Source organism: Podarcis melisellensis, assembly GCF_964234715.1.
Source record: "Podarcis melisellensis genome assembly, chromosome: 5".
NCBI classification, from domain to species: domain Eukaryota; kingdom Metazoa; phylum Chordata; class Lepidosauria; order Squamata; family Lacertidae; genus Podarcis; species Podarcis melisellensis.
This window is the reverse complement of record NC_138537.1, coordinates 54203236-54229670: the sequence shown is the minus strand read 5'-3', so window position 1 is coordinate 54229670 and position 26435 is coordinate 54203236. Positions and strand designations below refer to the sequence as shown.

General features: G+C 41.7%; 1 protein-coding gene across 10 annotated transcripts in view; it reads right to left on the bottom strand.

Moving 5' to 3' along the window:
- Positions 1 to 26435, bottom strand: part of TACC2 (transforming acidic coiled-coil containing protein 2) — a 153379-nt gene that overhangs the window by 75947 nt on the left and 50997 nt on the right. For all 10 annotated transcript variants that reach the window (XM_081912584.1, XM_081912578.1, XM_081912583.1 and 7 more), the window contains 2 exons: positions 21868 to 21993; positions 4794 to 4934 (listed from right to left, as the gene is read on the bottom strand). In XM_081912584.1, the coding sequence (XP_081768710.1) occupies positions 4794 to 4934; positions 21868 to 21993 (267 nt within the window). The remainder of the gene's footprint in view (positions 1 to 4793; positions 4935 to 21867; positions 21994 to 26435) is intronic.

Here is a 26435-nt window from a genome sequence, read left to right as displayed (position 1 = left end):
TGGTTTACAAGTATAGATCAATTACAGAAAAAACAAACACACACAATTCAATTGAAATAATTTCAATAAGGTATTAAAACAAATTTCTACAATTCACAAAAGACAAGAGCAAAAACAGCAGTTTAAACTATTCAAGCTGGATATTCAAAGCAAGGGAATGCTTGCCTAAATAGCTGTGTCTTTAAGAGCCAGCAGAATGCCCATACTGATGAGGCCTCTCATATTTCAGCAAGGACAAGGTTGCAAAACACTGGTGTCACCAGTGGGGGGGGGAGGAATCCTGTCTCTGGGTTACCACAAACAGACAACCATCAGGCTGAGGAGAAAGGAACCAGGTTCCATTTGTTGATCTTAACATCCTTACGAGACCACCTTTTAAAACAAGAATTTATTGTCTGCTTCTGAGAGGACAAGCTGAGGGAGCTTAATATAAGATGAGACGTTCTCTTCTGACAGGCATCCCTATCATTTCTTTCATGATTCATACATGTAACCAAATGTGGCTTCACACACATGTGTATACATGAACAAAGACATTTGTTTCTCACAGCTCCTCTCAGTGCACAACTATGGAAATTCTAGAGTTAAGCAAACCTGTAGTAGTATGTTGGAAACGTACGTATAATCCTGAAAAGAAACTGACCCAACTAGACAAATGGCATAATAGAATCTTAGAAATGTACAGCTGAAAGGGGCCCTGAGGGTCATTTAGTCCAACCTCCTGCAATGCAGGAATCTCAACTGTAGATTATACATGACAGATGTCCACCCAATCTCGGCTTAAAAACCTGGATGAAGATGGCTACACTTTCCTACTCTATGTGTGGGATGACATCTATATCCATCAAACAGATCAAGCCTGCAGACAGAAATAAGGGGCTGTCTGGTCAATACAACCCACCCAGACCCATATTTGGCAGAGCCCATTTAAAACAAAAGTTACAGCTTCTATGGACACAAACCATTAATGTAACTCTCTTTCACACTAATGCAAGAGTCACAAAGGCAAAGCTCTGTGGGGATGGGGCTGCTTCTTCTAAGTCTCATGTAAAAAAACCCACTACCACTATACTTAATATATGACCATAAAATGTCTTCAGAATACGAAATAGTTTGCAAAAGGTTATCCCATTCACATGCCAGATTGCCCTAGTTACAAATGGCTCTAGATGTGAGACATCTACTTTCTATGCAATTACTTTGAATTGCTCATTTGACAGGATGGGGAGCACTTCCACATTTTTCTGCGAAATGCGGAATCTTTACCAGACAACTTTGATTATAGTGGCAAATAATCATTAGGCTGTAATGTATTTGCTTTTCATGAGAGTGTACAAATGTTATTTGCTATTTTCACCCTTTGGGAAATCCCAGTGGGGGAAACTACACACACACACACACACACACACACACAATTTCGCTATCATCAGTAACAATCCGGCTCAAGAAAGAATGCATACCAATATATCTCTTCATTCAAAAGGAGATTATTACTGGCATGACTTTAATCTCACTGAGATCTTATAGTACGTCCAATTAGAAGGGGGGCAGAGGCTGACTGTGCCCTCTCTCTCCTCGCACTTTCTATATTTGCATTCTCCTATTTTTTCTTTCTGCAAATACTAATCTATCAACACTGAGGGGGCCAGGCCCCCTGCCAACAGATATTGAGGGGTCAAAGGCACCTCAGCCCCCTGGAGCTGGCATGACTGGAGGTGGGGGTGGGCTTAGAGAGAGCATTCTCTGTGGCAGCTCCTTGTTGCAGGACCCCCTCCCCACAGAGGTGCGTCTCGTAACTTCACTACACCAATTTCAGCAAATGCAGAAGACACACTTTTTTACCCTTACCTGAGATGTCTATTTTTAGGTTTTATCCTATTTTTGTGGTCGTAAGTTGTTTTGAACTGCTTTTAATATTGTATTTTAAATTGCTGTGACCTGTGCAGGGACCTTAGGATGAAGGGTGGGTAATAAAAATAAAATAATAGCAATAATATAGCAGCAAAATATCTTAGGCCAGCCCTGTGTAGTTTTTGTCCCTTTCCTGTCTTATTTATTGAGAGTGTGATGACAAAATGATGGTTTCTAAAACAGCATATAAGAATACAAATATTAAGAAAATGCAGGGATTCCTTCAGGCCTAAATGGCTGTGAAACTTACAAAAGCTCAACAAATCATTTAATCCTGCCACCGCTTTTGACATCACCATATTCTTTTCTACTACCTATTGTATGTATTAGATCACGAAGAGGGGAGAAAACGAAATCCAGAGCGATACACAGCAATCTCTCAAGAAAGGCACTTGTGTAGAGGACAGAGTATTAGCACTAAGTGCTTGGAAATACGGATCAATTCCCTTTAGAAAAACAACACTGGCAATGAAATCCAATAGAACCCCCCATGACGCTGTCGCACTCTTCCCGCTAATGTAGAGCAACATTAAGCACAACATGACCAAGAACAAGCCACTGGTGTTTTCGGTCTGCTACAGCGCATTTCAGGGGACAGTTTTAACGCATGCTTCACATAGTCAACATCATTCATGCAGCCCTGAGATATCTGGCCTCCTGCTGCTATTCGACGAATTGGAAGCAACGACAACCTATCACTTTTTTAATGTGCGATTTCCATTTCTGCTAATTGAGGCATGATAGATGCCTGCACTTCTTGTGGATTCTGGCAACACATAGGGCAGTTGTCACAAGCTGCCAGCTTGAATTGGTGGGCTGGAAGAAGACATGTCCTCCAGGGAATGCATGGCTCAATATTCTCCATTCCACCGCATGACCTTTCCATTAATAGGGGTGCGAATTCATAAGTCACATAGCCGTTAATCAGCATCAACACTGATGTTCTCTTTATTTATTTTTTTGCACCTGACACAGACGTGAGCATGTGTCTCTTTTCAGCCTGGTTAAAGGGAAAATTATAGTCAAAGCAAAGCCCTTTGATTCCGGATTAGAAAATCTTTCAACACATCCTGATTCATAGCTGGCTTTTGTGATCACAGAAAACATCTGGACAAGGGTTCCATGGAACCAAAATGAATGGCCATGTCGGCAACTGATGTGATGTAATGCTGAGGTCCTGCATGTTTGGGTTATAATTTGCACTCTTTGTCAGCTAAAATGATTTAGGGCAGGGGGAGGGGAGTCTATTTCAGTAAAATTTATTCCAGGTGGCATATATACATAAGGGTAACAATTTCAGATTGTTAATTGACTGCTAAATAATTTTTTTAAAAAAATTTTAATTTGACATCAGGCTTTGAAGGTTGCAATCCTAACCCCTGATTTATGCTGCTGGTGAATGCCAGTTGGCACGGATGGGAGGCTCTTCCACGAAACTCCCACTGCAGCTGTGTAAAGTAAGGCATCGTGGGGGGGGGGTGAGGAGCTGGGTCAAGTAAGGATCTGCTACATCTTAGTGGAACTTGGTGGACTTGGTGGAACGCTCTGTCACAAGAGACAAGGGCCCTGCGGGCTTGACATCTTTCCGCAGGGCCTGCAAGATGGAGCTGTTCCGCCTGGCCTTTGGTTTGGACTCAGTCTGACCCTTATGTTTCCCTCCCCTTATGGCTTTGATCTATGGGCTAATTTTAAAATGAGGCTGCATTTAAATTGGGTCCCCCCCTATTATGTTTTTATTGTAATTTTACTAGTGTTGGTCCGGCTCTGGCCGGGGAGGGCAGGGTATAAATTAAAATATTATTATTACTACTACTACTACTACTACTACTACTACATCCTAAGAGTTCAGTTTCTAGAGAGAGTCTCAATATAGGTCCCGCTTCTGCAGCAGTCTGGACTTGGAATAGCATACAAACCATCTTAAAAAAAAAAAAGCCCAAAACTTCTGCCCTGACTGCTGCGTTTTGCCCTGCTGCTCCCCAGTTAGAGTTGTGATTGCTCTGCCCATAGGTTTTTCACAGTATTAACTGTGACATATGGGGTTGCTATTTTTTGAGCACATTAAACAGTTTATTAGTTATTAAACTGAAAGAGCTTAGCTATTGACAAGAAAAATCTTCTTTAGTATTTTTCTTTCCTGCAATCTCTGCAGCAGTAATACTATCTATTGCAGGAATGCAACAGAATCAAAATAACAACAAAACAAACAAGTTCAAATCCTATCAAGGTTTGTAATCATACAATCTTAGCAATGCATTTACTGTACATGAACTGACTACAATCATATTCAGTTCCCTTTCTTCTTATTGCTAGAAGGAAGCCCATAGCAATTTAATCCCACAATACAAACCATCTGTTTGGAAACAAACTTGTAGGAAACTTCATCTTTATTTTTATTTTTATTTTTATTCAAGTTTGGCAGAGGAGAAGGTAGCCAGGGCGCTTGTGAAACCAGCACCATTTCCTTTGGTCTCAGACCCACTGATTAACATTTGAACCAAAGTTAACAAACTTTAGTCAAATTGTCTGCCATCTACAGCTATTAAAATGCATATGATTGTTAAGCATTGGCTATCATCTTGAGAAGGAGAATTCATTTCTCCGCACTTGGCCAGCCAGAAAACCGTTCAATATCTCAAATAAGAATACAAATAAGAATCATCCTAGCATCGCAGCAATCAGACTGCTGGTGTATTTGCAAAGCTAAGCACGGTCCAGGATGGATTCAGATTGGTTGGGGAACCACCTGTTGAGAATCCTGCATTGCAGGCAGTAGGACTAGATGACACTTCCAACTCTACAGTTCTATGCTACATGCCAACATTTGCAACACAAGACACACACACACAGTCTGGCTCTCTGCTTCAAGGGCTGCACATTACCTCTTGATTCCTTCTGTCAGGCTTTTGCTCTCTTGGGCAGGCTGCTCTACGTTGGTAGCTGGTTCAGAAGTCAAGGATCTTAAGTCAGGAACAGATGTGCTGGGGCTATTCGTCTCTTGGCAACTACCAGGCTGGGAAATGCTGCAAAATAATTAGTCATTATTATTATAAAAAAAAACAGTAACATATGTAAAACATAATAAGTGCACATATGTTTTCAACTCTACGGGATAATACCAGAGAAACTAGATTAACATTGATTCCCATGGTTGGCACCCTGTGGAAAGCCTAAGCCTGATGCAGCTAACTAAACAGATGGTGACCTAAACGGAAACTTAACATTTATTTCTATCCCACTTAAATGTGTGTGTGTGTGTGTGTGTGTGTGTGCGCACGCGCGCATGTATCTCACTGTACAATGTGAAACAAAACCAATGGCACACACACACAATCTCAACCCTTATGATTAAAAAACAATCAGTAAAAATGTGTATCTCAGTTTTCTTTATGAAATAAACTCATGACAGCTTACAGAAATAACAATAAGCAAAATAAAACCGTTCAGTTTATGATAAAAATAGCCCATATTGTTTAAGTTACTCTCATATACAACTGCAGGATAATAATAATAATAATAATAATAATAATAATAATAATAATAATAATAATAATAATATCAGTATAAAAACAAGGAGACAGAACTTTAAACCCACACTAAAACATCACAAACTAATATGCGTATTTCAATAGGAATTGCTATTATTTATTTTTTATTATTGCATTTTTTTGATTATAAACCATATGGAGTTCCATTGAAAATTAGATGGTCTTAACACTACAGCTGAATGGCTGCTGTAGGGTCCAAGAAAAATCAGCAAGATTGCACTCCTGCTGTCTATTTCTTGGTATAGGTCATGTATCAGAGGAACCAAGGCATTTGCAGTCTCAACATCCAGGCAGCTCCCAAACTGCAAAGGGTCTAAATAATCAGTTTCATCCAGAAACACTTGGACTTTTTGCTGTTACTACAAGTTCTGACATACTGCCTATAATTTTAACTAGGTGATAGTCAACTAAATTTTACTCATTCTAGGACAGCTGGAATTAATGAACTTGATTCACATTGGTCCATTAATTTCAACAGGTCTACTCTAGAGTACAACTTTGTTGACTGCCACTCCAGGATCCTAAGTAGTGTCGCTTCTGCCTGTTTAAAAGCAGCAGGAATGACAACCTCTCTGAAGGAGGCACGAAGTATTTCTGACACACACTGAGTTGTAGTTAGACAGGATGCAACCAGGGTCAAAACCACAAGTGGTATCCCATTCCTGTAACAAGGTTATCCACATCCTCAGGCAGAAAAACTAAAAGGTACTCATAAAACCTGACCAGATGGTACCATCGTCACATCTGACTCTAGCAACTGTGATGTCCAAGCATGGGGGGGTAGAATTTATCCGTACAGTACAACATACTGCTAAATGTTCACAGAGGGCTACTGAGAATTACGCTAATTAGCTGTCAGGAGTCAGAGTCAGGTAAAGGTCAGCAATAAAAAAACCACTGGTGTCCTTGAAGCTAACTCTTTATTCAAAGAAATCAAAACAATACAGGCCTAGTGATCCCACCAACTCTTCTCAGGAGGTCTTGCCTCAATGAGGCAGTAGTGAGGACTGAAGGTCCCCGCATTCCCACAACTGCCTGTCCCCTCCTCTCCAGGGTTTTTTCCAAGCAATTGGAGACTGTGTCTTCATGCAACCAATCTCTTTCCTCTGCTCTTTTCACTTCTCTGCATGTTCTGGGAGACGAGGGGAGAGGGGAGCTGGCTGCGTCAGGAGGGGGATACCCCCTGGATTCTGCAGCAGCCTGTTTCCTCTCTGTCTCCTGGTGCCCCTCCTCTCCAGCCTCTGAATCAGGACTGCTCTCTGCCCCAGCCTCTTCCTGTTCACTAAACCCTGTTGCCTCTTCAGCTTCTGACGCCTGCTCCTCCCAGTCTGCTGCCTTTTCTCCCTCTGACTACTCATCATTGTCTCACTACCAACCCCCTAGCCCTAAGCCTTCTTCCCCTGGGGGTTCCCTTGGGCATTCCCTAGCTGGTGCCTCCTATCACTCCTCTGCCAGTCCATGACATTACCTTTACGGTGAAAGGTGTGCCATCATTAAAGAAAGCTCCTCTGGCCACCATTGCATCTGCACAAAACTGTCAGAAAAAACCTGGTCCACTGCTATCGCCATATAGACTCTTGCCCTGTCTCCCCCAACCTAGTACCCTCCAGGTGCTTGAGCTGTTGACTCAAGTATTTCATTGCCCTAAGCAATTTAATACTCCAGGGAGTTGACCAATTGCACAGTTTTGGTGATGATATCTGGAAGTGATCTGTTGCGCAGGACATCTTCTCATTCCAGAGTGAAACCAGACCATTGACAGAATTGACAGACTTAACTGTGGGAAACAGTGTGAAAGACATGAGGAATCCATCAGGATCCATGAACCTTTGCCCTTGAGAAAGTTGGGGTAGCCAGCAGCCCACAAAATAGAAGCCCACTCCCCACACCCAAATATATATATATAGCCAGAAAACAAGAGTTTGGATGAATACGGATTCTTTATGGAGCAGCGTCAACTATATTAAGAAGATGCTAACATCTGAATAATTTTAAATGATGGCAATTCTTCTAACACTTCTCCAAATAACTGTGGGATTGCATTGTTCTACGGTTTCCTGTTCCATATGTATTTCAACAAGGGAAAACAAAGTTTTTCAGGTTTTAGTACAAGACAGAGAAATGGAGTGCCCTGCAAATGAGGCTTTATAGGTGTATTTTGATACTTCAATTTGCAAGAATCAAAAGTGTGAAAATGCCTCTATTTGTAGGTCAATGAACAGGTGAGTACAGGTGGAGAGAACGCCGTGCATGCATTATTTGTTATAGGAGTGCCCTCTGTTGTTCAGAGAGCAAACATCACCCTGTTGATAATTTGTAGTCTGGTCATTGCAGCAGTTGTGAGAGGCTGAGCGACAGCAAAAAGAAAAAAGAAAAAGAAGGAACCACAGGAAACCACCATCAAATGGGTAAACAGAACAATCCTCTTCCACTTAGCTTAAGAGCAAACACTCTGAACAGAAATGTGCTGTGACAAATATGACATTCAAACATGGGCAAATTCCAGAGGGGAAATAGTAGCAGCAGAAGAAGAAAAAGAGTATTGTGTGGCACCTTGTTTGTGGCACCATCAGGAGTTTTGCCTAATGGAATGAGCCAGTCTGGGCAAACTTTGCTTGCCTGACATTACAAATCATTTAGGAATTTGAAATGGGGGTGAGAGGGGGGCATGGGAAGCTGCCTATTTAATTCTTTTCAGGACACAAAACTGTCAGCACCATGATTTATGCTCCAGAATGGACATGTGAAGTTTATAATGTGCATACTCCTTTTAAAAATTCAAAATAGTGCACCAGCACATATGGCACGTATAAATCAACTCATGAACAAAAACCCAGCTTGTTTTGCTCTCTCCATCTCAAGACCACCTGTGCCACACAAATGTTCTACCCAACTCCAAGGGCAAATTGACCATGATTTATGTAGTATATGGGCATTCTGGTCTGCATTGTCCCTGATGGTGATGGGTCATTTGTAACAGATAGTAGAAATATAAAACATATGCAGATTTGCATATCTGCATACATTTTTTTCCTTTTGCATAACTGACTATGCACTGAATGTTTATATTTTGAACTAGCATGGAACATTCTTTTTTATTTATAAGGAAGGCTATGATAGAGGTAAGACTACAGTTTCTCCCTCTCAACCATGGGAGCTAGTAACCTGCTTCTTAAAAAATGAAGGGAGTCTCCAGAGGGCAGAATTATACTGCAGAGAACAAAAGCTTCTCTGCATGTATGTCAAAAATATGCAGAAGGAAACAACACATATAGCCCTGTTATCTGATCTGCTATCTATTATAGCAAAACAGGGGGAGCAGAAGTACAAGAGGCTGCTATTTAGCATCAGTCAAATGGACAGAAGGTTTCTCTGAAATCTATTTCCTTATTATACACCACTGAAGTCAAAGTCTCTTCAGAGTGGGCAAAGCATGCTTTCCTGTAGGTGCCTTTTGAATTCTGGACCTTTAGGTTGTGCTGCCGGCATGGTTTATCTAAACAGGTTTCAGGGATAAAATTTTGTGTACATTCTTTTTAAAAGGTTACAAACTACTGTTTCGTGGAGTAGGGGAAATATCCATCCTTCATCTCCAGTGATGTTGCAGGCATTATCCAGCCAGGTGCTTGTGACACTCAAAACAAATCTTCACAACACCAACAACTTTGATACACTGCAACACAGTGAGATGGTTCAGAACAAAGGCCAAACTATAGTCTGTCATGATTTCCAAACTGATACATTTTGACAAGCCCTAGTTATCAAGTGGCCTCATCAGCATCTGAAACTACAATTTGACACAGATTTCCAAATCACAGTTTGAAGGAAGTGTGGCTTGAGATTATATCCTAACCAATAAACCATGGTTTGGGACATTGCCTCACACATAGAAGCCACGCTTCAAGAGAGCATCCAGGAATTATTAGGAAAGGAAGCGCACGGGGGGGGGGGGGGGAGAGATAGAAACTGCAGAAACTATGGTTTGCCTATACAGTATGTCTAACCATTACATGTTTTGAAGTCTGAACCACAGTTACTGTCAAATTGTGGTTGGTCTATGTCTGGAAGGGCTGGTTCAGATGTAATGGAAAACATTACATAAGTCACAGAATGCTACAGGCTCGGCCCTCTGTCTCTTTTGGCATAGAAGAGATTAAAAACACCCATTTTCAATTTTAAACTAACCACAGCTCCCCCTTGCATGTGAACTCTAGTTAGCTTCAACAAGAGAGGTTCAAACCACGGGTGTGTTCACCATCTAAAGTGGCTAAGCAGAGTTTTGCTGCAGTAAGAGACTGTGGTTCGTTTAAAATCAAAAGTGGGTGGCTTTTAATGCTTTGCACATTAATAAGGAAGAGATGGGGGGGTGCATGAGCCTGAGGCTCATGCATGTAGCAGGAAGCCACAATTTCCTATTTTATCCAGACGAGAATCTCTGAAACAGAGGCACCTTTTCACATAAAAATGCAGCTCAGCAAGCAAGAGGAAACTGTGCAATTGCCATTCACTAATCTGGAAAGGCCCTAAAATGCAATGAACTCAAGACATTACTCCTCTCGCTGACCTTTGCTGAACTTATGCATAACCACTAGTATATTTGTTCTCAAGGTATTCATTTCTAGGACCTTGAGGCCACTTCTGAAATCAAGCCCAATGATTAGCTAATGTACATGGCCATACGTATGAGAAACATGCAATTATTCCCTTTACTGCTTATTTCTTAGTTCCCTTTGGCATTTCTTTTTCTTGGCCAAATTTTCCACTGACCTTATATGGTAATAGCATGAAAGATACTGTAAATAGCCATACTGCAGGCTGCATGACACCAACATTACAGCAACTTCAGGCAAGATGTATGAATTTCTAACATTAAATGATGGGGAACAGATTTTGGAATAACAAGCTGGGCATCAGAAAAGCAGTGTCAAGATCTCTGTAGCTGAGATTACAAAATGATTCTCCCTCTCTCTTTTTTTTCTAATTATAGGGTATTTAATTTCCAAAACAGCAGAAATATATGGGGTAAACTATCAAGTTGTTGTGGAACATTAACAATAAATGCGATTACTGTGACACAAACATTTGTTGGAAAGGGAGCAAGGAGATAGAGATTTTGTGGCCCAGTGGCATCAGAGCAGAACTTACCCAAACTACTGCTTTGCTGCAGCCGTCTCCAAATTACCATTCAGTTCATATATATAATATAATGTTCTTCTATCAGCAACCAGGTACTGTTTGTTCCCAATATCTTAAAAAAGAAATAGGGCAGCCAGCCTTTTTTTTTTAAATCTAAAAAAAGTACACAAATCAATGGTGTCACCTAGAAATGAAACTGGGCCCACAGCATGCAGATCAAGTTCCTGCATGTGCAGAAAATATTGGAGGGCATTTTGCAGGGAAGAGCCCATTGCCTGCCCCAACGCAGGCCTTCTATATCCCTCATATGATGTGGAGGAATAAGGGTGAGTGTGCTGTCTCTGCTCTCCTGTCCCTCTTTTGTGCCTTTTCACATAGGCTCCCCCTGCAATATCGAACCCTGATTTTCTGGGGTCCGGAAGTTCTCTCTCAAAATCATGGAGGGCAATAGCAAGGCAAGGCCAGCCTTCAACATATGAGGTATTTAGAATGCCCTGGGGCCACATTCTCTTCTGATCAAGCTTCAAACAGCCATATGCCACTGGTGGGCTGGGCTAGATGCTAAAGTGGGCGGAGCAACAAATGTAAATTTTACCTAAGTACAGTAGGCTGGTTTCTACACCCTTCTACCCTTCTCTCTCTTCCATCCAAACAAGCAAGAGGCATTACAAGAATTTGAGGACACATTCCAGTCAGGAGGAAAAACTATGTGCAAAGCAGGGCCAGTGAGGGTTATGGGCTGTGGAGAGTTCCCAGCCCTAGACAGGGAGGCCTAGAGGCCTGCATTCAGACCCCTTTCCGGAGGTTCCCCACCACCAGCCAAAGGTATGATATGTAAATGCGTCAGAGCATGCACAGCACAGCCTGGCGGGCTACATGCACACAGCCAATGGATGGATGAGGGAGGAGGGTGATTCCAAGTCCCACTTTCCCTACCAGACTGCCAGGAATGCCCGGATCAAACCAGGGCATTACAAGCACCACACTAGCCTGCATCTGTCAGAATTATGCCTCAGCCCAGATGGATCAGGGAGTTGAGGGTTTAAGGCATCACAAGCCTATTTGCCGGTTTTGCTGCAGCCAACCAAAGGGCCAAACCATGCACAATGGCAGTGGATCCATGTGCTTAACTATGGATCCAGTGCAAATGAACATGTGCATAACTTTCCTGTAGCCTGGTCAACATGGGGCTATTAGATGTTGCAGGTATACAGTTCCTATCATCCCTGGCCTTTGGCCATACCTGCTGGGGTTGGTGGGAATTGTAGCGTTTGGGTTACCACTAGTTTATGGCTTATCTCCCCACAGTCCTTCCCCTCCAAATACTTCATTTGTAACCAGGCTCACTTCTGGTATCAGAGCCCTGGCTGGAAGCAAACGGCCTGAGAGAAAGGAGATGCAGGGAGGTACATCATAGGCAGAAATAAAAGCTTTCCAGTCCTCACCTGTATGCCTTGTTGCTTCTTAAATCAGAGTCTTCCCCCCCCCACACGCACACACACTCTTTCTATGCAGTTGTGACAGAATAAGGTTTAAACATACAAATCTGCGGCTGTCACATCTAAACACAGCTGCTCTTTTGGAAATAAACCTAGTGCACCAACCAATTATGCATAACATCCACACATGGCCTTTTTGATTCATCACTATAAGAAATCTCCTTCAAGCCTCCACATCAAAGAAAAATACTTTAGATGAAAGCAGATTTTGGGGAGGAGAGTCACTTCAAAGGGTTGGTTATAATGCATCATTCTCCTCTGTGTAATTTGGAACAACACCTGAGCAGGAAGTAATGTAGAAAATTTATTCCAGTGAAGTCTTGACTCCTGCTAACAGATATGTCCCCCCCAAATCCCTGTTTTTCTACATTCCATCATACAAATCACTCCAAACTACTCTTGTTGTTGATCACCAAAATGTGTTTCCCAAAAGGAAACAAGTGTGGCTTTCCACATGCTAAAACCAATTTGTTTGTAATATGGGCATCATGAGCTTGTTCTAATCTCACTTCTATATTATGGGTTCACTGGTCTACCTCAGTCAAATCAGTCTCACCTACAAAGAGTAGTGCCTAGGGTTTCTGTGCAAACAAACAGTGATGTGGTTTCTAAAGGACTCCACGTTCTTTCTATTTTACATACTGATTCTCAAATATTAGGATCTGGGCACTTCCTTTTAAATATTCCTTTGAGGGTTACCACAAGGGGGAGGGTCTCCCCCCCCGGTACCATGCTTATGAATGCATATTGCTTTGTGGGAAAACATAGAAGACAAGTTATGTACCACCTTGTAGGTAAGAGCCCACAATAACAGTGAGCCCCTCAGAGTTAGAGAAGGTCTCCTCTCCCCAGGTGTGAGATGGGTGGGTCAGGGTTCGTGAATGTCTGAAGACAGAAAACAGGTGGGTTATGTAGGATGTAGTGATGGTTTATATGCCACTATTCTATTTTTGTGCTGTTATTATTCTCTCTTCCCTTCAGCTTAAGCTTTCACATTAGGTTAAGCTAATTGTATTGTTTTATATAACCCAACTGCTTTATATAACATCATTTAGGCTAAGCTGTTACCTTAACTTATTTGTATTGTTTTATATAATGTTGTATGGGTTGTTTTGTTGTTGTTGTTGTATCTGCTTATTGATATTGCTATTTCTAATTGTTTATAATATGCATTTTCAAATTGTTATTGTCTACTGGATATGTTATGAGCCCGTTCGGGCACAATTTCCTGGAAAAGGAGCATACAAATAGACTTTTTAAAAGAAACAAGCCCGTTTTCTTCTCTGGAAACTCCAACCAAGTGCCAATCATCTTTCTTGGCTGTTTGGTTGGATCCTCCTGTGCATGCAAAGTTAAGGTCCATGGATTGAGGTGAATCAATATTAGAACAGGAGCACCCTTTTATTTCATTCCACTCTCTTGCCTGGCTTGAGTTCTGCTTGCTCACCCTTCATAGGAGGAAACAGGAAGGGGCAGGCAGTAATATCATGTCAGATATCATGTCTGCACTCCCCATGTGCCTATAAAGGTGGCACCCATGCCTCCACCTTGGCTGTCCAACACTCTGACAACTAAGGCATTAAACCATCTCTCAACCCATTCATATGTGTGTTTATTCAGAAGTTAAGCCCCAACGACTCCAATGAGTTGGACTCCCAAGTAAGCAAAGCCATATATGTATACTCAAAAGTGTTCCCTCAAGATCAATGGGTAGAACATTGGAACCATAGTCTCATTGAGCATCTCTAGAGATGTCAGTTTGAGAGTTCCATTCATTGTACCTTGAGTAGTAAGCCATCAACCAACAAAACACCATTTTTAAAGAAAACTCTCACACTACTCGGGCAGAGCCAAAAATGCTCTCCACCTTCGGGACCCCAGTGCAGCTTGCCTTCTGGATTACAGGAGGCACACTCAGTGATTAGAATTCAACTTTAGACCGTTGTGTTGACAGGGCTACTGGGGGCAAGGCTTACGTGCATCACCCAAGTCCCCATTCACGCATTCCCTGAACATGAGAGGACATCATGCCTGAATGGTTCTTCTATCCATTAAACATTTTTGTATCTAATAATTGCCTTCTGTTGCAGTTAAATACCACTGAGTTGCTTCAAAAACGCCAAGGGACCAATTTAGAAGCATGCAAAATAAGTGCTGGCCACATTCATGCTAACACAGTTTGCCACTGCCGTAGAAACCCCCTTCAATGACAGTCTAATACGAAGAGAGAGTGGGCAGGAAAAGGAATGCAGTGTATGCCCAAAGAGGAATGATAACCATTTCCCAACAGTTGCTCTCATGCTCAAATGGAGGGTGGCTAAATAAATCTCTGAAGCCAACAACCTTCATCATTTGGGAATTCATTTTAACAATTGACTTTTATTGTTTTCAATAAGGCAAAAAGATGCAAACGAAGAAACTGAATGTATGCCCATGTTATTATTGAACTTTCCCAGGAGGAAAAAGCTTCAGGTTCCTTTGGGAAGAAGGGCAAAGTATAAATTGGATAGATAATAATAATAATGATTCAAGGAATAGTTCTGTGGTGGCTTAAGGAGCAAGTCCTTCCAGAAGGACTACTGTGGTTACAGTGGGCTGTGCCCCATGTGCTAATATTCATATACACTATGAAGAGGAACCTCACATGAGCAAAATGATTCTGCTCTCCATATGGCCCTCTCTTGTTGCTTCTCCAAGGATACTAACAGCCAAACTTTTCCAAGCCATTCCCCTATACTGAAGTGGGAACCAGTCCACCAGTGATGCACAGTTTCAACAAGTGCCACTGCTGCTAAAAGTACAATTAAATACCGGTACTTATGACACCATCCCTCATGTTGGCCTCAGAACAGAATCAGTAATGCAACCTCCAGCTCTGAGCTCACTGGCTTGGCAGTGACTTCTGATATTACGTGAAACACCTTTTGCCAGAAGGATTGGACCCAAGAGCACCTGCACCAGATGTGGGAGAACAACTCTCCCTTTTAAAAATAGGTTTGGATCAGATGCTTGGACACTCTTTCTACAATGTCTGCCGATAGTTTCTAAAGCCACTAGAGAAATATAACCTAGCACAGTGACAAAGCACACATATAATAAGGCAGCGTGACTAAAAAGGCTCACACAAAGGTCTTCTTAATAGGAAGAAACACTTAACATGGGACACACACACACACACACACCCTGAAATGTTGGGCCCTGCTCATGTAGGACTTTGCTAAAAGGGGGCCCACTACCCACCCAGATCACACTGTCATATACAGTGAAGTTTTGCTGGCTGCTGGCCTGCCTTCTTATCTAGAAACTACAATGTGATACTTATATTTAGCATCACTAGCACTGCCTTACATCTTCACAATGTCTAATCAATACTGAACTTGCAGAAATGCCGAGTCATACAAGACTGTCCCTTTTCAAGGATACCTCAGCTTCAGAGGTGAACTGGAGTACATCCTTATTATACTCTACAGCAGGGGTAGGCAACCTAAGGCCTGGGGGCCAGAATCAGTGTGTTTTTACATGAGTAGAATGTGTCCTTTTATTTAAAAAGCATCTCTGGGTTATTTGTGGGGCCTACCTGGTGTCTTTCGCGGGTGGTGCTATGGGTTAAACCACAGAGCCTAGGGCTTGCTGATCAGAAGGTTGGTGGTTCAAATCCCTATGACAGGGTGAGCTCCCGTTGCTCGGTCCCAGCTCCTGCCAACCTAGCAGTTCGAAAGCATGCCAGTGCAAGTAGATAAATAGGTACCGCTCCAGCGGCTTAGTCATGCTGGCCACATGACCTGGAAGCTGTATGCCGGCTCCCTCGGCCAGTAAAGCGAGATGAGCCGCAACCCCAGAGTCAGGGGTTCCTTTACCTTTACCTGGTGTATTTACAGGAGTAGAATGTGTGCTTTTATTTAAAATGCATCTCTGGGTTATTTCTGGGGCACAGGAATTCATTCATATATTTTTTCTAAAATATAGTCTGGCCCACCACATGGTCTGAGGGACGGTGGATCGGCCCACAGCTGAAAAAGGTTGCTGACCCCTGCTCTGCAGAATACCACAGCTTTGCAACAACTACCTACTACAATTTTCTTTACCTAAGGGAGCGAATACGACATGGGTGTTCACGTACCTCCCCCCACCTGCCAGCTAAATACTCTTAACCTTCAAGATCAGCCTCTACTGTGAAATCTCAATTTACTGCTGCAATCTCGACACCCTTTCCTGGAAGCAAGCCCCACTGAACTGACTTACTTCTGAGTAGAAACATATAGGTCTGAACTTTTAAGGGACATGGGAGTTTAGGTGGGGTTTACTTCCAGGGAAACACACTTCGATTCACTGTGTACTGTCCATTAATTTCAATAGTCGATAGGTACACCCTTTAAATCTGTTTCGACCTATAAAGGTTTACCACCCAGAAAGAGACCACAAACCTCTATGTCCTCCCAGGATAATAACTATGCCCATGTCTATATTTAAATTAGGATGCTGTGGGAGCCAAATGGAGCACCTCCAGGCCTCTCTTTTGAGCCTCAGGACTTTTCTCCTGGTTTCTGGATCGGAACCTATTCAAGTGCTTTCGGCCTGGCTGGAATGTGTAACTGAACTGTGATAATGCCTCTTGTTTGCATGATTAGAGAAGGGGGAAATGGGTGTGCCAATGTCTGGCTTTTGCATTGCTGGAATGCAGCCTACTGTGCAAAGGTAAGAGTCACATACAGTGCCAGATTTACAACTATAGCTTAGGGCCCCACTCTATTGAGCCCCCCCCCCAAAAAAATTAAAGGGAAAAAAACTGGATGTACATTTCCAAAATACAAGATAAAAAGCTAATAAAATAAAACCTACATACAGCAACAGTGTTTTGTGTTGTGTATAGACCTATTAGGTCCATAAATTACCATATAGCATATATTCAACACAAAAAACAGCAACAATTTGTTGTTGACAAAGGACAGCTGGACACATAAAGACCCCATTACCTTTAGTAGCTTAGGGCCTCATCAAACCGAAATCCAGCCCTGGTCACATCTGTTGGTCCTCTCACTTTTGCCTCTGACCCTGCTCACTAATGACATTTGGCCCCATGAGGGAATGCTTCCCTCAGGTTGAAAAAAGGCCCCACCCACCACTCATGCCAATCTAGCAGACCAAAATTCAGAATATCATTTTTTTTTTGTTTATTTATGTACAAGTTGCTTCAGAACACGATGAGAAAAAGGAATGAGGGGTACAGAAAACAACCATTTGCAATCACTCAGAGAAACTGTCGCCATTGCCAAGGAAGAAGGGAGTCACCCACCTCAGTTTTAGCCCTATATTCTTGTGTCCAAGCATGGTGGTTGTTGTTCCAAAAAGCAATCAATATTCCCATAGCACAGAGTTTAGTTTATAAATATATGCTTTTGAGATTTAAAATACTCATTTCAGGGCGGGGGAAAGAGAGTTTTGAGAACTTCTGCTGAAATGTTAAGCTCTTCATCACAGCACTTGGGTAAATACATCATTCCCCCCCTGTCAAAGACTGGAAGATTAAAAAGATTTTCATGGCCTGCCATGCAGAGACCCCATATTGTGCTGAGCATTGTGGTATCACTAGGGGGTTAGAGGGATGGAGCTTGAGACAGTTGCCCTTGAGACACAAAAACAAAGATATAATATCTTGACTGGACAGATGGAGGGTTGGAATCTGAGCTCTTATTACACACTGCCATCTGGAATACATTTAGCACAAAATGACCCGATTATTACACACATGCACACCACCTATCAGAATTAGAGGTCATCTTTTATGGGCCAGCAATCAAACCTAACAGTAAAATACGTCTGAGAAAAGGGGGGCTCAGATATTCACTTTAAGGCAGCTACAGATTAGAAGTTGCTGAAGGTGATGGCCTGAGATTTAAAAAACTAAAAATTAAAAAGCACAAGAGCACACGTCCCGGCAAGAGGCAGAAACGACAAGGAAACAGTGTGTGGAACAAGAACATTTCCAACATAGTAGTGGCAAAATAGCATTCCAGTAAAATAATGCAAATTTTCTGTTATTCGTAAACAGCTTGTGATTACAATTGCTGTGAAAGATCACTTCACACGTGGCGATTTTACTGATAGGAAAATCATCCTGTGATCAAGCATTGGTTTGTACTTCTGCATGGTTACTCAGTATTTCTCCAGAATGAGAAGGACAGCTTTCGAGTCATCAGCCACTTCATTTCTTTTTATGTTCCACAACTGTCACTCAAGAATCTAGCAGAAGTGTATCAGTGGGCATGTAGAGCTTTACATAACTGCCTACAAATCACCATCTAGTAAGGGTGCTTTTAAAAATATCCTTCTGGAAGCCCAGTACAGTGGTACCTTGGGTTACATACGCTTCAGGTTACATACGCTTCAGGTTACATACACTTCAGGTTACAGACACCGCTAACCCAGAAATAGTACCTCAGGTTAAGAACTTTGCTTCAGGATGAGAACAGAAATCGCACAGCAGCGGCGCGGCAGCAGCCGGAAGCCCCATTAGCTTAAGTGTTGCTTCAGGTTAAGAACAGTTTCAGGTTAAGAACGGACCTCCGGTAACCAGAGGTACCACTGTATTGCTCAGATTGGTGATTGACAGACTAGGATAAGTAGGGAACTGACCCATCCCAAATTGGTCCTCTTCCTCCAGGACTCACTTGGGATTTCTTTATCACAACAGATCATTGCCAACTGGCAACAGAGATAATGCATCTGACCAGAGTGGCCGGCACTAAAATAAATAAATCTGGGAACTGATGCAAACAAGAGGGCACCATGTTCAAAATCTGCACTAGTCTAAAGCGAGGTGAATTTATCAACTTAGATTTATTGAGACACACAAAAAGCATCACGACTTGTTGTATTTGTTGCCTATCCCTGCACCTTTCTTTCTCCATCTAAAGGTGAATCTTAGGAGGTGCCAGAACTAACCATTGGCACAAACTGCACAGCCCCAGAAATTAGCCAATTCTTGACCATTTATTCTAGATTCTCTGTAAACAGTCATGCTCTAACATGGGCAGTGAAAAGGCACTTCTTTTTCCTACATGCTTGAAAGCCACAGCTCCTACATGGTTGGAAGTCAACACTGAAACATGATCCAGGAGATGATGGTCCCTGGAGACTCATGAGCAGATGGTATACTAGAAGATGGTATATTTGAGTTGCACAAAGGCAAAGCCTCGCTACCACATTGCAGAAGCGATAGGCTCGGCAGATTGCATTGCTAGAAAGATGTCCTGTTTTCTGCAACTTTCAAATGGGTTTTCTAACATCTGCCGTGCTGCTTCTTTGGTAGCGAGGCTGCTGCAGCAAACAGTAGCAAGGCTGTTCTGCTTAACATAAATACCTTTAAATCTCAGAGATTTGCAGCAACATGCATGCAACAATATTATTTTAAAGAGTATACAGTAGCAGTTCCTAGCCATTTGAAGGAGCCCTTGAAGGAGACTATGCTCGTATACTGTATAATCTGTAATGAACTAAGGTTTTTAGCAAATTGTGTTGTGTGGAGTGGGTGAGGAGACATGGTGGACCAGTTTGGGTATGGATGCAGAAATAGGTGTAAAAACAACCAAGAGTCTTGTGGCACCCTTAAAAAATTATTCTAGCATAAAGTTTTGTGGACTACAGTCTACTTCATTCAGCTGTGCACACACACATGCGCACGCACATATGTGCATATGCAGAAGAACTGTATTTATGTTAAAAAGGAAATTAAACAAAGAAAAGTACAGATGATGATAATTGCATTCTCAACTGGCCATTCACAAAAATAACACAGACATCCTGGTACTAACTAACTGAGAGCCAGTGTGGTGTAATGATTAAGAGCGGTAGACTCGTAATCTGGTGAACCGGGTTCGCTTCCCCGCTCCTCCACATGCAGCTGCTGGGTGACCTTGGGCCAGTCACCCTTCTCTGAAGTCTCTCAGTCCCACTCACCTCACAGAGTGTTTGTTGTGAGGGAAGAAGGGAAAGGAGATTGTGAGCCGCTTTGAGACTCCTTAGGGTAGTGATAAAGCGGGATATCAAATCCAAACTCTTCTTCTCTTCTTAATAGGCCAGTTCACATGTGCAGTGTGATAAAAACACATGGTACCTGTTTAAACCCACAAGTGACAGCACTGAACCTCTTGATTATTGTAATTTACCCATTTAAACACTGCAGACTCACTGTGAAAGTTACTTAGATCAAGGATGGTCACCTTAAGGCCACATTGGGGAAAACTGGGAATGGTAGAGCGATGGAGGAAAGCTGTGATGTTACTGTGATAATGATTGTTCATATATCTAGATAGATAGATGATAGATAGATAGATAGATAGATAGATAGATAGATAGATGATAGATAGATAGATGATAGATAGATATAGATAGATAGATAGATAGATAGATAGATAGATAGATAGATGATATAGATATCTCACACTAGAAGATGAGCATATTAATGAACCTCTGATGGAGGTATGGGGGATCATATCATAGTACTGCCAGAGTAGATATGGGGACAGAGTTGGCATCTGGGTCTATCACAAGCTCTGGCCCCTATATCTGTATCCCTATTGTGTGGCCTTTTATTGCTGGTGAATGGTTGTTTTAGGTTGCTGCGATGTCTGAATACTGTTGTTTTTTGTGAATGGGCACTGTTAATAAGGACATTATCACTATCTGTAGTTTTCTGCATTTCTTTTCTTTGTGATCCTACTGCTTACAACTGAACACCCCCCTCCACCTGCAACTCAGGAGAACCCTTTATGCATCTGATCAAATGGACTGCCTGTGGCTCACGTCAGCTTATGCTATAATACATTTCTTAGTCTTCAAGGGGCTCATCAATCATTTTTGCTGCAAGGGATTAACAATGGTTACTGTCTAGAAATTAAGGTTGTAATAAGCGTATTTGGGCTGCTGATGGTACCTCGGTAATGCACCACTCCCTAATTTTATTAATTCAGTAAAGGGCACACTATTTTAGCAGCTTTCTGGAAAATGGGAGTAAGTGAACCTTCCCTGAGGCAAGCTTTGCAGAAACTTCACAAAGAAATAAACACTTTTGGATAGTGTGGCTTCTTCTCAGTTTGCTAACTCTGCTGTGAGTCAACAATAAGCAGGCTCAAAAAAATAATAATTAGGTGGAACAAGACAACCTAGCCATAACCAAAACAAACAAACCAATAGCCTGGGCTCTCACAGTCTGCTGTTTAGTAATCCAACTGTAAGAAATATGATTCTAAAGGGTAATCAGCCCTCTGATCTGTGGAACACAACAAAAGCTACGGTTCTGAATGTACTCTTAACTTGCTGCCAAGTATGATTTAAAAAAGGTCTAAGCATTGAGCCGATTCACACCCATTTTCCCACTCATGAACAAATGGCACTTCTTCCTACCTACTGCCAAACTCTATCATTCCCCAAGATAATTCATTCTAATTCAGGGCAAATGCCACTCTAGCTGGAAGTGCCCTCCTGAGACAACAGCCTAACATTCACGATTGCTTTGTGCCTGGATCCAAACTAACAAACAGAACTGAATTAGAACATTCAAAATATGCCCTATTTCCAACCCACTCCAAAAAAATAAAATAAAAATAGACTACCACATAGTAACTAGACATAGCCACTTCCGACCATTTAGTAGCCCATAGGACAAGGCCATTGTCTGTCTGTAACACTGGGAACTACTGAACGGTTGGAACTGGCAACCGTGCAAATGGCAATTGGTGGTAAATCGTATATCTGCAAGTGATTTCTCATCCTACCTTGTTGCAGTCAGCTCAGCAGACTCCAGAACAGTGTTGTCTCCATCTGAGATAACAGTGGTTAGTGGCTCTTTGGATGAGTCCACATCAGGCACCAATTTGATGGCATCGTCAGGAACAGAAGAACTGTGTGAAGTAAGACAGGGGAAAATAGTAAGACCACCCTTCTGAAACAATAGACCTTTTAGGAGCATCTATCAACTATACCTTTTGGGCAATTAGAGCTAGTAACAATTCCAAAATAGGAAACCTTCCCAGGCTTATCTACCATTACTTGCTTCCCTCACAAACTTCTTACATGTTTTGAGTCTCCAAGTCATCTAAAAACTCCTGGTTGAGACATTTCCTGATCTGAGCATGACAATCCACACCAGCAGGGAGGCACTGGAGAGATGTCGTTCAGGTCCACAACAGACCATGCTCACCAGAGTCATTTCACATTAATGTTTTGATGTCTTCTGATGTTGCAGATATAACTGTGAGCTTTCCTAAGTCAAGGGAACGACAACCTGAGCTTTGGTTAACTGCAGGAAAATGAAAAACTGTTGCTGTGTTGCTCAATCCTCTAATTAGGAAAGTCTGATGGAAGTGAGGAGAGAGGGAAACAGATCAAGAAAGATCAGGCTATGAAAGCCTGTAACAGCAAAGGAACCATGGGAAAATGTAAAGCTTGAAAATACAGACTCCCCACCTCCTAATATCCTCACAACTGGCATTGAGGTAGGCCAGCTAGTCCAAGGAACACAAAAAGTAAAAGCAGCCATTTTGGCCCAATTTCCCAAATATCACAAAATATTGTAAAAGCTTTCAAGGTCTCCAGAATATTCCACCAGGCTAGTTGCGAAACAGAGCAATCATGGGGTCAGGCAGTGAAGGAGGAAGGAAGCAGAAAAAATGTTGACTGATATTTAAGCCCCAGAGACTGCATCCAACATCCAGTCATAGTTTGAAGATGGAATGTGGAAGTAGTAGCAGACATTCAAATAAGGTCCTTCAGGGTGCAGATATCAGGCTGCATCAAGGCTTACTGGGAACAAAACCTATAACAATAGCTGGATTTTCGAAATGGGGATTTGGCCATTGTTATACTTCTTGTTCTAAGCCAGGCCTCAGTACAACTTCATATCTTAAACATCAGCCAACCTTTTTCTTCCTCTTCCTGCTCTCTCATCATGCTGTTGACCACCTAGCACAATGAACAGTTTTCAAGAACTAAAAAGCTTTCAGAATATTGTGTGATATTTTGGTTGGCCTAATAAAGAAATTGCCCCAATGAATGTGGATTTTGGCCCAAGGAGCAGATCTTTTGGAAGGGACTTGAACCTGCATCTTCCCACTCTTAGGTTCAACCCTCTTGACCCCACACTAGCTCTCTATGAGGACTAGTAATAGCCATTTGGAAGTGAGAAAATGTGTAATCTTCATGTTACGCATGAAATTTCACATCCTTTGGAAATTTTACCTTCTTAGAAGTCACTTCTGGCAACTTCCTAATACATAAAACAGAAGATACTCATCTTATCTAAACCCTTACACTGAAAATACCGAGCAGCTGGCTTAAAACTCATGAACAAAGTGACAAAAACCCTGGTGTGTTTCAAGTCCAAAAATTAACAGAAATTTCCTCACACTGATGTTATTGAGAAATCTATCAGATCTGACATTTGTTTAAAATATTTGGATCCACTCCATTGAAAGAAACAATATGCCTAACTGAAAACTGCTTTGACAAACAGCTCCATGAACTCTCACGCAGATGTGAAATGTACTGAGCAAACAGAGTTTTCAAAATAAAGCAATCTCTAAGGTAACTTTTGAGGAGAGGGAAAGGGCCATAGCTGCATAGAAGGGCCTCTGCTTGGCATGCAGGTCCCAGATTCAGCCCTCAGATAAGGCTGTGAATGCCCCCTGTCTAAAACCTGGACAGCTGCTGTGGCTGCCAGTCAGTGTAAATGGCACTGGATAAACCAATAGTCCGACTCAATATAAGGCAGCTTCCTTAGTGCCCAGAAGTGGTGAATAAGAACATCCATTCCTATCTACTATATAAATTGTGGAGAACGCTTGGAAAGAAAAACCGACTTCCAATTGTGCTCAAGACCGTGTGCCTACTTAGGAGAAATGTTTCACAGCTTAACAACCAGCTGCTTGACAACAGCTGCAACACACACATTGTAAATGCATTCAGAAGATCAGTGGGCTCAGCCTGCAACCAACTCATCAGCGGAGTAACGCTTTGATCAGCAACAACACACACCCTGCTTACCAGATTGCAGGTATCTGGGTCATGCCTGCTGAGATTGCACATACAAACCAATTTGACGGTACATGTTCAGCAAGTGAGGGGAGTGAATAAATAAGAATAATAAATATGGAAGCTCATCACAAGGTTAAATCTGTACTGTAAGCAAAGTTATTTGCTAACAAGCTACTTCCTAGGAATCTTTTAAAGGCAGAAGTGGCCTTACTAAATTTGCCAGTGTAGACTGTGGGTACTACCCAGTGGCAGGCATACTCAGAGTAGACCCACTGAAAACAATGAATTTCAATGAATTTCAATGAGTCTGCTCTGCGTATGACTGCACTGGGTATCACTTAACTCTGTGCACTCTCATAAATAACAAAAGGCAGGTATTTCTAAATTTGGAGGTGCAGTCGTTTATTTGAGACTCATATTAATCCCCCATACACCATAAAAATAAACATTATGCCTAGAAGTTGTCTTTATAGTGTTTAAATAATTAATTAATTTGAGGTTCAATATTTTTTTATTCATAAATCTAAATAAAATATTTATTCCAACCAAAGTTTTCAGTCAAGAAACAAATGCTTCTAAAAAAAATGACTCTGTCATTCTATATAACCAAACTACTCTAGATCATAAGCACAAGATTGAAGTGCTGATTAAATAACAGTATAAGTGAAACATAACTTGCCTTCAGTTACTGAAGGCAAATATATGTTTTAATGGAGCACTTTGAGTATGTTGACTTTCTATTTTTCATGAAACAATTTCAAAGAACAAGTGTATTTTTCCCAATCCCTATCCTGAAATCACTACCCTTCAAGTAATCAAGAGAGCCTTCTTTTTTTTACTGAAATAAGCTTGAGTGCTTATGTTGTAAGGGAAAATAAATGTGAGATGCTCTCAAAGCCTTAAGCGAAATGTGCTGAGGCAGGATAGCTCTAGCTTCTGATAACTACCAAATAAGAGATTACTGAAAATCCAAAGCTTTCAAGAAAAATACTACCGAGCCCAGCAATGTAGCCTTTTTAAAGTATTTGACATTTTGTTTCAGAAATGACAGTGTTATCCAACTGAGAGAGTTCAGATGATCATATCTCCATTAATAAACCATGTTACAAACAAGCCTCTTGCTCACCCCTACACATGAGCTGGAAAACAAACCAGGATGTATTCCATTAAAAAAAGTTTCCCACTTGTTCTGAACCAGCAAACAGCTTCAGACCAAGCCAGGTTATTAACCCAACTTCAAAGCATGGTGTCTTGGGTTTAGACAAAATGGGAAGCATTTTAACTATAGTTAATGGAAGTTTGTTGGATCACTTGCCCAAAGGGTGAAACAAAGGGACCCCTTAAACAGCATGATGTAACTAGTGGAGCACTTCTACAGCCATCAAAATTGTTGCTTCTTTTTACCAGCTTTGTTGGTTTAGACAGCAGCCTGACATCCACACTAGACACGAGTGAAACCCTTTTCCATCATATCTCCATGCCAGTAAAAGCTTCACATGCTGTAAAGTTGCACCCAAGCTTAGAAGCACTGCTAGAGACAAGGGCACAAGTGGAAAACAGGTGGCAGTCATAGCCAGAAAAGGGCTGCCAGTCTGAATCCATGCAGAAAAATGAGGACTGAACAGTGATATGAAAAGCTTGTCCATCCCAAGGGAACAAAAAGGGCTTTCCCCTTCAAGGACACAAAAGTTATTGATGTGCCTAGAAACCTGAGGATGTACTATGTATAGCCACCCAAATCATATTCTCTTCCCAACATTTCATTGACATTTCTAATAACCCTGACTCTAAAGGAGAGAGAGAGAGAATGTCACTCTAGAGAAGTTCTTAAAGGAAACAACACAGCTCACTACTCTCCCTATAAGTAAACACAACATTCAGTCGGGACTGAAGCAGGCAAAAGAAAAATCAGACATCTGCAGATGAAAATATAATTTTACAGCAACCCTATGGAATCTTGGCAAGGAGGGAAGATCTTTTGCCAGGTGATGAGATTAGTCAGAAATAAAGAACTCCACCCCTGTGGTCCCCACATTCCTTGTACACACCTTAAATCGTAAAGAACTTAACCATTCAATCTCAAGTTATTACAGTAAAAACCAGGGAGAAGGGGTCCCCAAGTCATAAATGTGAGTCATCACTAAATATAAAAGAGAAGAACAGTTTATGGAATGGCCTATATGCACTGCAACTTAGTCCATCCAAACCAGTCAGGCTGTGCATTTGCTGAGTGAAAAATCAATGGCTTGGTTTTTTATAGGGTAGGCCACAAAGCCTAAAGTTGTACCTAGCCCATGCTGCCTAACACAAT